The sequence below is a fragment of the Myotis lucifugus genome, unplaced genomic scaffold (genome assembly GCF_000147115.1).
Source record: "Myotis lucifugus unplaced genomic scaffold, Myoluc2.0 scaffold_228, whole genome shotgun sequence".
Taxonomy (NCBI): domain Eukaryota; kingdom Metazoa; phylum Chordata; class Mammalia; order Chiroptera; family Vespertilionidae; genus Myotis; species Myotis lucifugus.
In genome coordinates this window covers 1,833,949-1,847,577 of record NW_005871276.1, presented here as the reverse complement: position 1 = coordinate 1,847,577, position 13,629 = coordinate 1,833,949, and the positions used below count along the sequence as shown (strand labels likewise).

The 13,629-nt window shown below is 41.8% G+C and overlaps 1 protein-coding gene across 8 annotated transcripts in view; it reads left to right on the top strand.

The window, feature by feature from the left end:
* PAPOLA (poly(A) polymerase alpha) overlaps positions 1-13,629 on the top strand; it is a 60,099-nt gene that overhangs the window by 11,648 nt on the left and 34,822 nt on the right. For 4 of the 8 annotated variants that reach the window (XM_006098282.3, XM_023762022.1, XM_023762024.1 and 1 more), the window contains exons 2-6: positions 5,498-5,671; positions 6,256-6,322; positions 9,143-9,224; positions 12,934-13,043; positions 13,486-13,539. In XM_006098282.3, coding sequence (XP_006098344.1) covers positions 5,498-5,671; positions 6,256-6,322; positions 9,143-9,224; positions 12,934-13,043; positions 13,486-13,539 — 487 coding nt within the window. Of the gene's footprint in view, positions 1-2,437; positions 2,564-5,497; positions 5,672-6,255; positions 6,323-9,142; positions 9,225-12,933; positions 13,044-13,485; positions 13,540-13,629 lie in introns of those variants that run through there. The other 4 variants (XM_014463920.2, XM_023762023.1, XM_023762026.1 and 1 more) reach the window with 4 other exon arrangements.

The window sequence follows — 13,629 nt, the reverse complement described above, 5'->3', positions numbered from 1 at the left end:
CCCCCCCCCCCGAGTGCACAAATTTTTGTGCACCGGGCCTCTAGTTTCTAATAAGTACTGCACCGAAAAACTTATTTTTAAAATCTTACTTCTTTAAAATAATGCATTTGATTAGCATAAACTTGGTTTTTAGCTACTTAATTGTTTTAAATTGAGCATTTGGTCTACCTTTTTGCCAGGTGATGATTTTAGTCTCTTACTGTCACTAGCTTAATTTAATGGTGGATAGTAGAATTAGAAGGTTCTCAACTTTTATATGGTATCATTAACATTTGTTAAGAATAATTTAATAAATTGAAACAAATTTATAAAATAGAAAATGAAATTTTCTCATCTCGTTTCTGCATGTAGGCACACTACACATAATTTTTAAAAATATAAGGCTGTATTGTGAAAGATGTATAGAGACACTCTAGCCCAGCCGTGGGCAAACTACGGCCCGCGGGCTGGATCCGGCCCGTTTGAAATGAATAAAACTAAAAAAAAAAAAAAAAGACCGTACCCTTTTATGTAATGATGTTTACTTTGAATTTATATTAGTTCACACAAACACTCCATCCATGCTTTTGTTCCGGCCCTCCTGTCCAGTTTAAGAACCCATTGTGGCCCTCAAGTCAAAAAGTTTGCCCACCCCTGCTCTAGCCTCTATACATAGAGGTTATAATTATAATCAGATGCCTGGTACCATAGTTCAGTGAATTTAGGTAATTCTTTTCTTTTTCTCTAATTTTCTTCACCTGTTAAGTGGAGAGAGTTAATAGAATTGTTAGGAACAGTTGGAAATAATATAAAGTGCTTCATACATAACCTGTAATATGTTTCAATAAATAGTAGCTTTTATCATAATTATATTCAACAGCCTTTTACCTGACATTGTGGGCATGTATCCGTGCAAGTTACACATAATAACTACCTTATTCTTTTAAAAAAAGAAAACACAAAAACTTTTTTGTGGAATTTATTGGGGTGACATTGGTTAATAAAATTATCTGCGTTTCAGGTGTACAATTTATAATACATCATCTGTACACTTATTGTGTGTTCACCACCTCAAGTCAATTCTCCAACCATCACTATTTAGTTCCCTTACATAATAAGTTTTTAATTTTTATCAGCTATCCATCAACTTTGTTTTTCTCCAGTCTGGCAGAAAATGGTTGTCTTGATTTGTTTTCCTGATATGCAAGGAAACTGTGCGCGCACGTATTTATAATATTACTATTTTGGCAGAGGTTGCATGTATTTTCCTCACTTATTTGCTTTATCTTTGTTTATGATGAATTGTTGCTATATAAAAGTTGAGAGTATTTTCATTTAGGCAAATCTGTTTTGTGTATGGCTTTTGGGATTTGTGTCTTGCTTAAATGTGGTTCTGAAAATTGTGTTTATCTTCTTTAACATTTCGCAATAGCTATAATTTCTTAAATGTTTTGAAATATATTTTGGCATCTGGAATTTAAATTTTACTATATATACCAAAACCATTTGAGTATTTTTTTATTTTTTAAAATATATTTTATTGATTTTTTTTATTGCGAGGAAGGGAGAGGGATAGAGAGTTAGAAACATCGATGAGAGAGGAACATCAATCAGCTGCCTCCTGCACACCCCCCACTGGGGATATGCCCGCAACCAAGGTACATGCCCTTGACTGGAATCAAACCCGGGACCCCTCGGTCCGCAGGTCGATGCTCTATCCACTGAGCCAAACTGGTCAGAGCCCATTTGAGTATTTTAAACATTCTTCACTGACTTGTAATAGGAATAATTATCAGTAATAATATATCCAAAGATTGATCATACTTTGTTTGAATGTCTGGCTACCAAACTGCAGTTCACAAATCATGGGAACTTGCACTCTTTGAGTTAGCTTTGTAATTAGTGTACTTGATATTTCAGAGTGTATGTATTGGTGAATTGGATGCCTAAACCTTTTTTGTTTTTGTTAATCCTCACCCGAGGAGATTTTTCCTATTAATTTATTTTTATTTTTTTAGAGATAGTGGAAGGGAGGGAGGGAGGGAGAGAGAGAGAGAGAGAGAGAGAGAGAGAGAGAGAGAGAATGCAGGAGAGAGAAAAATCGATTTTGGAGACACATTGATTGGTTGCCTCTGGCACGTGCCCTAACTAGGGCTCGGGATTGAACCTGCAATCCAGGTGTGTGCCCTTGACCAAGAATCAAACCCACCAACCCCTGGTGCACAGGCTGAAGGTCTAACCACTGAGAATACTGACCAGGACTTGATGCCTAAACTTTTCTCTTTTTTTGGTAGTTGAAGGCTATGTTCATTAAATGATTAATGCAATTGCCAAAGCCACTATGTGTAGCTAAGAAAGGTGACACTTTATTTCTTGTTCTCTTCCTCCTTGGGCAGAGTCTTGATGACTTCTTCTTTCTTGGCCTACAGCCGCTCTTCGCAGTGCTTGCTGCTTCCTTGGTCTTAGACCTGCGGGCCTTGGCCTGGTCAGCCAGAAGCTTCTCGTGAGCCTTGTCTGCCTTCAGCTTGTGGATGTGTCCCCTGAGAATCTGCTTGTTTTTGAACACATTACCCTTCACTTTCAGGTACAGGCAGTGGTACATGTGGCTGTCAATCTTCTTAGATTCACGGTGTCTTCTAAGTAGCTGCAAAGAGTTCTCATCCTCCTCATCCAAGTTACTTTGTCAGACATTTGAGCATCGGCAGTACCCTTACACTTACCTATGCCCGCATGCCTGCCCTTCCTGTGGGCCAAGATGTTTTTCTGGCATTAAGCCTGGGAATGGACAATCACAAGCTTTTGGATGATTAGCCCATCTTTGATCAGCTTCCAAATCTGCTGATGGGAGTTGGCATTGGCAATTTCATTGGTCTCATTGGAGTCCAGTCTTCTTTTTGCCACAGCGGAGGACACTGGAGACAAGCCCTTTTGAAGCCTGAGCATACTCATGGCTGCTACTGTAGTGGTGAAAGGAAAGCTGGATGTCTAAACTTTTGAAACAAATGTCTAGCTGTAATAAGGAGTCTACTGTGCTAATTGTACAAAAACGTTGCTATTCTAAATACCTAAATATCCTAATTAGAGTCAGGTCTTGGACAGCCTATTATGGGGAAAGGATGGAGCTTTCTTTCTTACTATTTTTTAAAAAATTCTTTATTATTCAAAGTATTAAATATGTCTCCTTTCCCCCCCCACTAATCTCTCCCTGCCCTCTCCCGCCCCCCAGCACAGACCCTCATCCCCCCCCCCTACTGTGTTCATTGGTTATGCTTGTATGCAGATGGAACTTTCTTTGAGTATTGTGTTAAAAAAATGTTCTATGTTTGGATAACGCCTTAATGTCACATGTGTCATAGTTTTAATATTCCTAGCTTGCCATCTAAAGAGATACAATAAATTCTATTATAAATCCATAGAGATAAAACTTACCAAGAATAGTATAACTAGTGGCAGAAATGAAACCAGAGAAAAATAGGCCTGTTTTTTCTCTTTTATCAGATTGCGGCAGAGTTGAGAGTAGACTTGCAGACAGTTTTGAATGCCATTACCAGAAGTCATGGAGGTTGATGAAAATATGTATTATTAATCAAGACATTTTGAATGCACTTAAACTTAAGTTAATTTGTATATTTTAATCATAGGAGATAACTACATACATTTGAAAAGTAGAACTTTAAGATATTTAGTCTTCAGTATTGCTTGGTGCTCATGTCAATCCCCAGCTCTGAATTAGCATCACAGCCTTGTAAAAAATATGCAGTTTAGATTAAAGGAGTAGGAGGAAGTGATCAGACAGGAATTAACTGCTGCAAGAGATAATAAATCTGATATTTACTTAGTAAATGTTACTGTAAAATCTGTTAAAATTGAGACAATTTCTGACTCGATCTGGATACATTGATTAGATGATACACAGCCCACTGCCTAATTATTAACAAGCAGTATGGGCTTCCTGGCATTCTTAGGTCTATGTTGATTTTCAGAAGACAAAATACAAAACAGTGTAGTCACAATATAAACCAGGACCCAGTGGATAGGCAGTAAATGTATTATGGGACTTACCTACCTAGGGCAGTGGTCGGCAAACTGTGGCTCGTGAGCCACATGTGGCTCTTTGGCCCCTTGATTGTGGCCATGGAGTTTCAATCGCACTGTACATGCGCACCCATATGTGGTATTTTGTGGAAGAGCCACACTCAAGGGGCCGCAGTTTGCCGACCACTGACCTAGGGTTCTTGGATTTGGCCTGTTACTGCTTAAGTAGATTATTGCACTTTAAAAATGAAGTGTGTATTTAGAACTTAAAATAGAAATGTGTGTGTATGTGTGTGTAAAACAAATACTTTATTTGTTAAAGAATAGGATTTGGAAGAAATAAATGATCCAGATGTTTGGTTTTTCCCTTAGTCCCCAACTGATTTTGTATGTTTTAGAGCATGCTATATCAAAACCCTATTAGTTGTAAAAATCTTTATTTCTTTTAAAATGGAAAAAACTTTTAGACTAGCATCATTGTTGAGGTGTATATCTCTTACTAAAAATCTGTAACAAGCTTAGTGTGAATATAGTCCCCCCCTCCCAAGTTATGTTTATGTTATATGCCCTGTTCATTTAAGAGTTTTATTCATTGTGAGTCAGATGTTAAGTTGCATTTGGGGAATCTCCTGTATTGTTAAATAGTGTTTTTGTAGTATGTTTGGCATTGCTTCAGAAATAACAGATTTTGGCTCTTTTTAAAAAACCTTCACCCGAGGACATGCTGGGGGGAGGTGGGGGGGGGGGAGAGACAGACAGACAGACAGACACGGAGACATCAATCTGTTGCCTTCTGCACACATTTACCTGGGAATCATATCTGAAACCCAGGCATGTGCCCTGATCAGGAATCCAAACTTCAACCTTTGGCGCACAGGATAATGCTCAACTGAGTCACTCTGGGTGGGTGGGGCTTCTTTTTAAGGAATAAAGTTTCTCTGTTTTCTGTTATTCCAGATTGCAATTTTTTTAGCAGTATATTTGATCTGGATTCTTACCTATAATTTTAGATATTTAGGTAGTAACAAAGTGGAACTCCTTGGAGTGGGAGGAGAAATAATGTTTTCATTTGCTCACTTACTTTTGTTGTAAGGCAAGTAAAAGGTCTTTTAGAAATAAAAGTGTCTTGGGTTTTAGGGTATTGCAGGGTACCAGCTATGTTTAGAAATGTGTCTTACTGACACTTTTTTCAAGTCATGACAATTTGGGTCAAATTGTAGAAATTAAAAAAAAATTTTTTATTGATTTCAGAGAGGAAGGGAGAGAGAGATAGAAACATCAGTGATGAGAGAGAATCATTGATTGGCTGCCTCCTGCATGCCCCCTACTGGGGGTTGAGCCTGCAACCCGGGCATGTGCCCTTGACTGGAATCGAACTCGGGACCCTTCAGTCCACAGCCTGACGCTCTATCCACTGAGCCAAACCAGCTAGGGCTCATTGTAGAAATTTTTTGACAGTAATTTTATCCCATTTCATTTGTAGTCCAGTTACAACGCAGGGATCACAGCAAACACAGCCGCCACAGAAGCACTATGGCATTACCTCTCCTATCAGCTTAGCAGCCCCCAAGGAGACCGACTGCCTGCTTACACAGAAACTAATTGAGACTCTGAAACCCTATGGGGTTTTTGAAGAAGAAGAGGAACTGCAGCGCAGGTAAATATATATAAAAATTTATAATTTCTTATTAACATAATAGACTAATTTTGAGGCATTCTTGACTCAGAAAGCCTGAATTATTCTTCTATCTATCTCTGTTCAGACAAGGGTGATATTTAGGAAAAAACTTTTACATAGAGCTGCATTCCCTATATTTTGATTTTTTTTTTTAGGCTATTGATTATTTTAGTACAGAATGGTCAAGAGAAAGAGGAATGCCTACTTATTGTTAACTACTATATACTTACTTTCTGATAACTTATCAACTTTTAAATTTAGGAAGCCACCTTTTGAAAACTGTTGCAGTTTAATAAGTAACTAGAGGCCCGATTCATGAAATTTGTGCACGGGTAGGGTTGGTAGGCCTGGCCAGAGATCAGGGCTGAGGCCTTCCTGCCAGCTGCTGCCAGGGCCTTCCTTCATTCCATGCCACCCCCTGGTGGTCATTGCATGTCATAGCAAGCGAGCGATCAAACTCCTGGTCGAACTCTTGAGGGGACTCTTTGCATATTAGCCTTTTATATAGAGAGATGATTTAGAATAACAAATGATTTGCTGATTGATATTTGCTCTATCAACAGGATTTTAATTTTGGGAAAATTAAATAACCTGGTAAAAGAGTGGATACGAGAAATCAGTGAAAGCAAGGTAAGTTGACTTACTTGCATATGAAGTAATTTGCCAAAGAACATAGTGGTTCTTGTTTAAGTAGATTTAGTCTTGATAACATCTACACTAATAAAGAGAAACATGCAAATTGGTGTCACTCTGCTACGTCCACTAGCCAATCAGAGCGACAATGCAAATTAACCCAACAAAGATGGTGGTTAATTTGCATACACAGGTGCGGAGCAAAGACTGAAGACTGAAGAGGCTTGGCATCTACGCTGCGGCTGCAGTGGAGAAGCCAATCCTCACTGAGGCTGGAGGGGTGAAGCCAAGCCTTGCTGCGGCCCGAGGGGAAATACCTAGCCTCTAGGCTTGGCTTCTCCGCTGCGGCCGGACCAAAGGCCTGGGTCCCGGGTGCTGGAGGAAAACTGGTGCCAGCAGCCAGGGGAAGGAAGGCCTATTGTGCGAATCTTCATGCAACGGGCTTCTAGTAATTTTATATTTTGTTTCTAATTATTTTGAAAGCAGGTAAAAGAAGTGAATTCAGTAATTTCTAAACATGTTTTATTTTTTATAAGCACTTTTTGGTTGCAACATTTCAAAGCTGAAAATGACTAATTACTTACATGCTTTACTGAAATAGTAGATATATCCCTGGAAAAGTGCTTTAAAAATGTATATTAAATATTTGAGTCTTGTTACCTTCTAAGGAATCCTACAACAATGAGCATTTTTTAGGTTTTCAGGTATTAGACTCTCAAAGTAAATAGTTTTTTTTAAAATAATATTCCCTGAGTTCCTAATCCTTAATTATGAAAAATCATACACACACTGAGGAATCCATGACTGGGCTTCTGATAAAGGAAATGTATTCTTAGAATGGTGTGTGGAATTCATTTGACCCATTTAAGAAAATATTCTTTTTTTTTTTTTTAAAGCAAAGATGACTTGTAATGCTTTCCTTTCTCCTGTTTCTGGTGTTTCTATTCAAAGAAACCATCAGTAAGTTTAGTTCTGCTCAGAATCATCCACCAAAGTCTAGGACCAGTGGTCGGCAAACTGCGGCTCGCAAGCCACATGTGGCTCTTTGGCCCCTTGAGTGTGGCTCTTCCACAAAATACCGACTTCTGCGCATGGGCCACGAAGTTTTAGTCGCACTGTATGTGCACGCCCGCACGTGGTATTTTGTGGAAGAGTCAAACTGAACGGGCCAAAGAGCTGCATGTGGTTCACGAGCCGCAGTTTGCTGACCACTCGTCTAGGAAATCAAAACAACTAAGTCATTATGGAGCAGTACTGGCCTCAAAGTCAGTCACTGATCTGATAAATTATATTTTAATGTACTATGGAATATTTGGTATAATCGTTGAATATAAGCAATGATTTATGCAGCATCTTTGTCATGAATAAAAGCTGATTCATTGCTCCTGCGTAATCACATGATCTCCTTTACCATAGTCTTTAAAGCAGTTTCCAGAAATGTGGCAAGATTCTAAAATAATAAGGATCTTCACAGAAGAACACTCATGAAAAGTTGAATGTTGCTTGCATTTCAGATTAGGTTGATCTATGAAGGCCTGGTATTTTGTAGAGCTTATAAGCTTGTTTACCCTCTATATAACTTTGCACTGAAATCTTACTTTTTAATATACAGTGTTATTTTAAACTAGTGGCCCGGTGCACGAAATTCATGCACGGAGTGGGGGGGGGGGGGGTCCCTCAGCCCAGCCTGCACCCTCTCCAATTGGGGACCTTGGGGGATGTCCGACTGCTATTCGGACATATCCATCTCGCAATCTGGGACGCTGGCTCCTAACTGCTTGCCTGCCTGCCTGCCTGCCTGCCTGATCACCCCTAACTACCTCTGCCTGCCTGCCTGATTGCCCCTAACCCAGGGGAGGGCAAACTTTTTGACTCGAGGGCCACAATGGGTTCTTAAACTGGACAGGAGGGCCGGAACAAAAGCATGGATGGAGTGTTTGTGTGAACTAATATAAATTCAAAGTAAACATCATTACATAAAAGGGTACGGTCTTTTTTTTTTTTTTTTTAGTTTTATTCATTTCAAATGGGCCGGATCCGGCCTGCGGGCCGTAGTTTGCCCACGGCTGCCCTAACCCCTCTGCCTTCCTGATCGCCCCTAACTGCCCTCCCCTGCTGGACTGGTTGCCCCCAACTGCCCTCCCCTGCCAGCCTGATCTCGCCCCCAACTGTCCTCCCCTGCTTGCCTGATCTTGCCCCCAACTGATCAGAAAGGCTGATCAGCTCCGGTGGAGGCCTGGAGAGAAATGGAGGTGCGGCTGCTGGCCAGACTGGGAGAGAAAGAGAGAGGCAAGTGCTGATCAAAAGCTGCCACAGAGGCAACGGATTAGTCCCTGCTTCTCTCTTTAGGCCTCTCTCTGGTCCTGATTCGCAGCCCCCTTAGGGGCACCGCACCTAAGGGGAAGCAGTCAGCGCTATTAGCAGTCTGTGCATATAAATATACAGTAAAAATGTTGTCATGGTAGGGAACATATGTTGAACCTTTTCTTTTTATTGAGCATGTCACAAATACGTTTTTGGTCTTCATTATCTTATTTATTTCTCAGTACTCTTTTTCTTTAAAGCTGTGTAAAGACAAACACATTTTTTGTTTGTTTATATATTTTTACTAGAGGCCCGATGCACAAAAATTTGTGCAAGAGTAGGCCTTCCATCCCCCAGCTGCCAGCACTGGCTATTAGCGCTGACTGCAGGACTGATTTCCGGTTAGTTGAACCTCGGTCATGACCGGTCGTTACAACCCAGGGTTTTTATATATTAGGATAATTTTCTCTGTGTTCCACTGGGAAAATGACCATTTTTTGTTTGTTTCAACAGAATCTTCCACAATCTGTAATTGAAAATGTTGGAGGAAAAATTTTTACATTTGGATCTTACAGATTAGGAGTACACACAAAAGGTAAATATTGTTTTAATTATTTTGAGAAGGAATACCTTTTTTAGTTCTTAAAAAAATTATAATGAGATATCCATCTTAGTTGTTTGTGTTGTATCATACAGCTTACATCTGTATTAAAGAGAACACTTCAAAGAGCCTAAATTTGGTAAGGAGAAAGAAATAAAATATGCATTCTACACCTGCACTGTCCAATACCGTATTACTGGAAATTTTAAATTAGGTTCTTCAGTGGAAGTAGCCACATTTTAAGTGTCGAATATCCACGTATGGCTAGTGGCTATCATATTGGAAAGTGCAGACACAGAACAGTTTCCTCATTGGAGGGTTCTTTTGAATAGTGCTGCTCTCTATGTCATTTCTTCTGCCTGAAGAATATTAGGCTGAAAATCAGAACAAATATGAACCAGTGTTTTAAAAATACTATGGGTTTTCTTTTCCTCATGCTTTTATTATAGTTGTAAAATACAGGTAAGAAAAATAAAATGTTTATCTGTAGCCATTGACAGTCATTGTCAATATTTTCTTATTGACACTTTTTTCCTCTGTGCATATAAATATACAGTAAAAATGTTGTCATGGTAGGGAACATATGTTGAACCTTTTCTTTTTATTGAGCATGTCACAAATACGTTTTTGGTCTTCATTATCTTATTTATTTCTCAGTACTCTTTTTCTTTAAAGCTGTGTAAAGACAAACACATTTTTTGTTTGTTTATATATTTTTACTAGAGGCCCGATGCACAAAAATTTGTGCAAGAGTAGGCCTTCCATCCCCCAGCTGCCAGCACTGGCTTCCCTCTGGCACCCGGGACCCAGGCTTCCCTCCTCCGGCCACCAGCAGGCACCTAGGACACGGGCTGGCTTCCCTCAGACCACCCACAGGCACCTGGGACCTGGGCTGACTTGCCTCTGGCCCCGGCTTCATCAGGAAAGACGTCTGGAAGATGTCTGGTCTAATTAGCATATAACCCTTTTATTATAGACTAGAGGCCCGGTGCACAAAAATTTGTGCACTTCGGGGGGGGGGGTCCCCCAGCCCGGCCTGTGCCCTCTCGCAGTTTGGGACCCCTCGGGAGATAACGACCTGCTGGCTTAGGCCTGCTCCCGGGTGGCAGAGGGCAGGCCCAATCCCTAGGTGCAGCCCCTGGTCAGGCTCAGAGCAGGGCGGATTGGGGAGTTGGGGCGCCGCCCCCTGTCATGCACAGAGCAGGGCGGATTGGGAGGTTGCGATGCCAACCTCAGTCATGCTCAGGGTAGGGCCGATTGGGGGGTTGGGGCACCGCCCCCTGTCACACTCAAGGCAGGGTCGATGGGGAGGTTGCAGCGCCACCCCCTGTCACGCACAGAGCAGGGCCGATCAGGGGGTTGGGGCGCTGCCCCCGTCACTCACAGAGCAGGGCCCATCAGGGGGTTGAGGAGCTCCCCCTGTTACTCACAGAGTAGGGCAGATAGGGAAGCTGGGGCACCGCCCCCTGTCACACACACAGCAGGGCGGATCAGGGGGTTGGGGCGCTGCACCCTGTCACACTCAGGGCAGGGCCAATGGGGAGGTTATGGCTCTACCCTGTCACACACAGAGCAAGGCCCGTGGAGGGGGTTTGGGGTGCCACCCTCTATCACCCACAGAGCAGGGCCGATCAGGGGGTTGGGGCGCCGCCACTCTCACACTCAGGGCAGAGCCGATGGAGAGGGTTATGGCTCTACACTGTCACACACAGAGCAGGGCCGATCAGGGGATTGGTGCGCCGCACCCTGTCAAACACAGAGCCGCAGGGCAATCGGGGGATTGGGGAGCTCCCCCCTATCAGGTACAGAGCAGGGCTGATCAGGGGGTTGGGGCGCCTTCCCCTGTCAGGAACAGAGCAGGGCAGATAGGGAGGTTGTGGCCCCGCCTCCTGTCACTCACAGAGCCGCAGGGCGATCAGGGGATTGGGGAGCTCTCCCCTATCAGGCACAGAGCAGGGCTGATCAGGGGGTTTGGGCGCTGCCCCCTGTCACGCTGATCCCGGTGCCGGGAGGCATATTACCCTTTTATTATATAGGATAGAGGCCTGGTGCACGGGTAGGGGCCGGCTGGTTTGCCCTGAAGGGTGTCCTGGATCAGGGTGGGGGTCCCCACTGGGGTGCCTGGCCAGTCTGGGTGAGGGGCTGAGGGCTGTTTTCCGGAAGCACGTGACTGAAGCTCCCAACCGCTCCTTTTTTTCTTTTTATTTTTATTCTGGGCCAGCTTTAGCTCTGAGGCCTCGCTGCTGAAAACATCGATACAATGTTGTGGTCCGGCTGGCTGAAGCCCGGCTGAATGAAAGCGGGTTTCTGGGGTTTTGTTTAGCTTCTTATTTGCAACATAGTACATAGTTGCTTAGAGTTGCAGCTGAGAGGCCGGCGGCGGCGGCAGGCGGGGAACGTTGGAGTTCGCCATCACGTCACTGGAGCAAGCAAGCCTCCCTGCTCGCTTCAGTGCATGGCTGCCAGCCGCCATCTTGGCTGACAGTTAATTTGCATAAGGATATGCTGATTAGCCAATGGGAAGGGTAGCGGTCGTACGCTAATTACCATGTTTCTCTTTTATTAGTGTAGATTGATTTCAGAGGAAGGGAGAAGGAGAGAGCTATAGAAACATCAATGATGAAAGAGAATCATTGATTGGCTGCCTTTTGCATGCCTCCTCCTGGCAATTGAGCCCGAAACCCGGGTATGTGCCCTTGACTGGAATTGAACCCAGGACCCTTCAGTCTGCAAGCCGATGCTCTATCCACTGAGCCAAACCAGCTAGGGCTATTCCTCAGTACTCTTATTCTCATGTAATATATAGGAATCTGAGACTTAAAGAGGCAATAAAGCTTGAATAATTTCCCCAGCCATCTCAGCAGAACTAGGATTCTTCTTGGGAATTCTGAGGCTGTACTTTTTAACCATTAACCACTGGCCTCTAAGTTAAAAGTTACCTGCCAATATATATGTGTTCTTTTTGTTCCGGCATCCTTCCTTCTCACCATCTCCCACTACTTTGTGCCAGTAGTGTACTATGTGCTCTTCTACTTCATGAATATGGTAAATAACAACCTTCATGGTAGTTGAGTCTTTTAGGAAAATGTCTATGTTAACCTGATTCCACATTTATCTCTCCCTTTTATGGTCTCAGTTACTGATTTTAATCATCTCCTTTTTTGTTGTTCTTCCTGTGCACTCAGTGTTGACCTGCTATCAAACACTAAATTAATAACAAATATCTTACCATTCATTGTCTGCCTCATTGGATTTTTGCCAGTGGTCCTTCTTGATATTTATCCTTTTTATCCCATTTAGGGGATAGGTAGGAGCCCATAAGAACTAGTCACATTATGTATAGAAGAAAACTATTTCTTTGTTTCACTAATGGACATGTGTATGACTAATGACGTCAAGATGTTGGGTCTGTTCTTGAATAATTCCTTCTCTTCATCATAAAACTCCTATCTTAGTCCTTTCTTTGCCTCCCAGCTCACCCGAGTCATTGCAACTAGAGGATGCTACAGGAAAATACATATCCCATTAATTAGAATCATATTATTCCTATATTGACTGGTAATTTTTTTTAAGGGGGAGGGGTGCATTTTTATTGGTTCACCAATATAGTAACCGATTTTCAACATCAAATACTGACATGGTAAGACGCAAAATAATTTTTTTGTAATAGAAATTAATGGTTGATGGTCTTAATCTTTTCTAGGTGCCGATATTGATGCGTTGTGTGTTGCACCAAGGCATGTTGATCGAAGTGACTTTTTCACCTCATTCTATGATAAGTTGAAATTACAGGAAGAAGTAAAAGATTTAAGAGTACGTAAATGTTCGGGGTGAAACAGGAGGAGTTATAAAAATTAGTCATTTGAGTGAGTTTTATGATATAGACATCATTTGTTGAACTCTTAAAATTTGCCAAACCCTTTTAAGTACATAACATGTATGCTTGCATTTTATTCTTTACAATAAACCTGAAATCATAAATCTGGTATACAGAGTAGGAAATAAGACAAACAAAATAAATATTATGTGTTTTGGCCACAGTAACATATCTGAGTGGCAGAAGTCAAGGATTTGAACTTAAGCTTGTCTAATTCAAGATTCTCGTGTGTTAAAGCTAGTTGCTGAGACTCTGTCAGATATTATGCTAAATTGTTTTCAAACAATTTCAAATATCACATTCATTAAAAAATACTAAAATTAGTGTAGATGTAGTGTGTCGTTTCAGAGACATTAAATTTGTTGGATTTTCTTTCAGGCTGTTGAAGAGGCATTTGTGCCAGTTATCAAACTGTGTTTTGATGGGATAGAGGTAAGGTGGCTTTTGCTATGTGTAATTGATCAGTGTGGGGTGTGCAGAGGGCAGCCAAACAATGGTTCTCTCTCATCATTGATGTTTCTA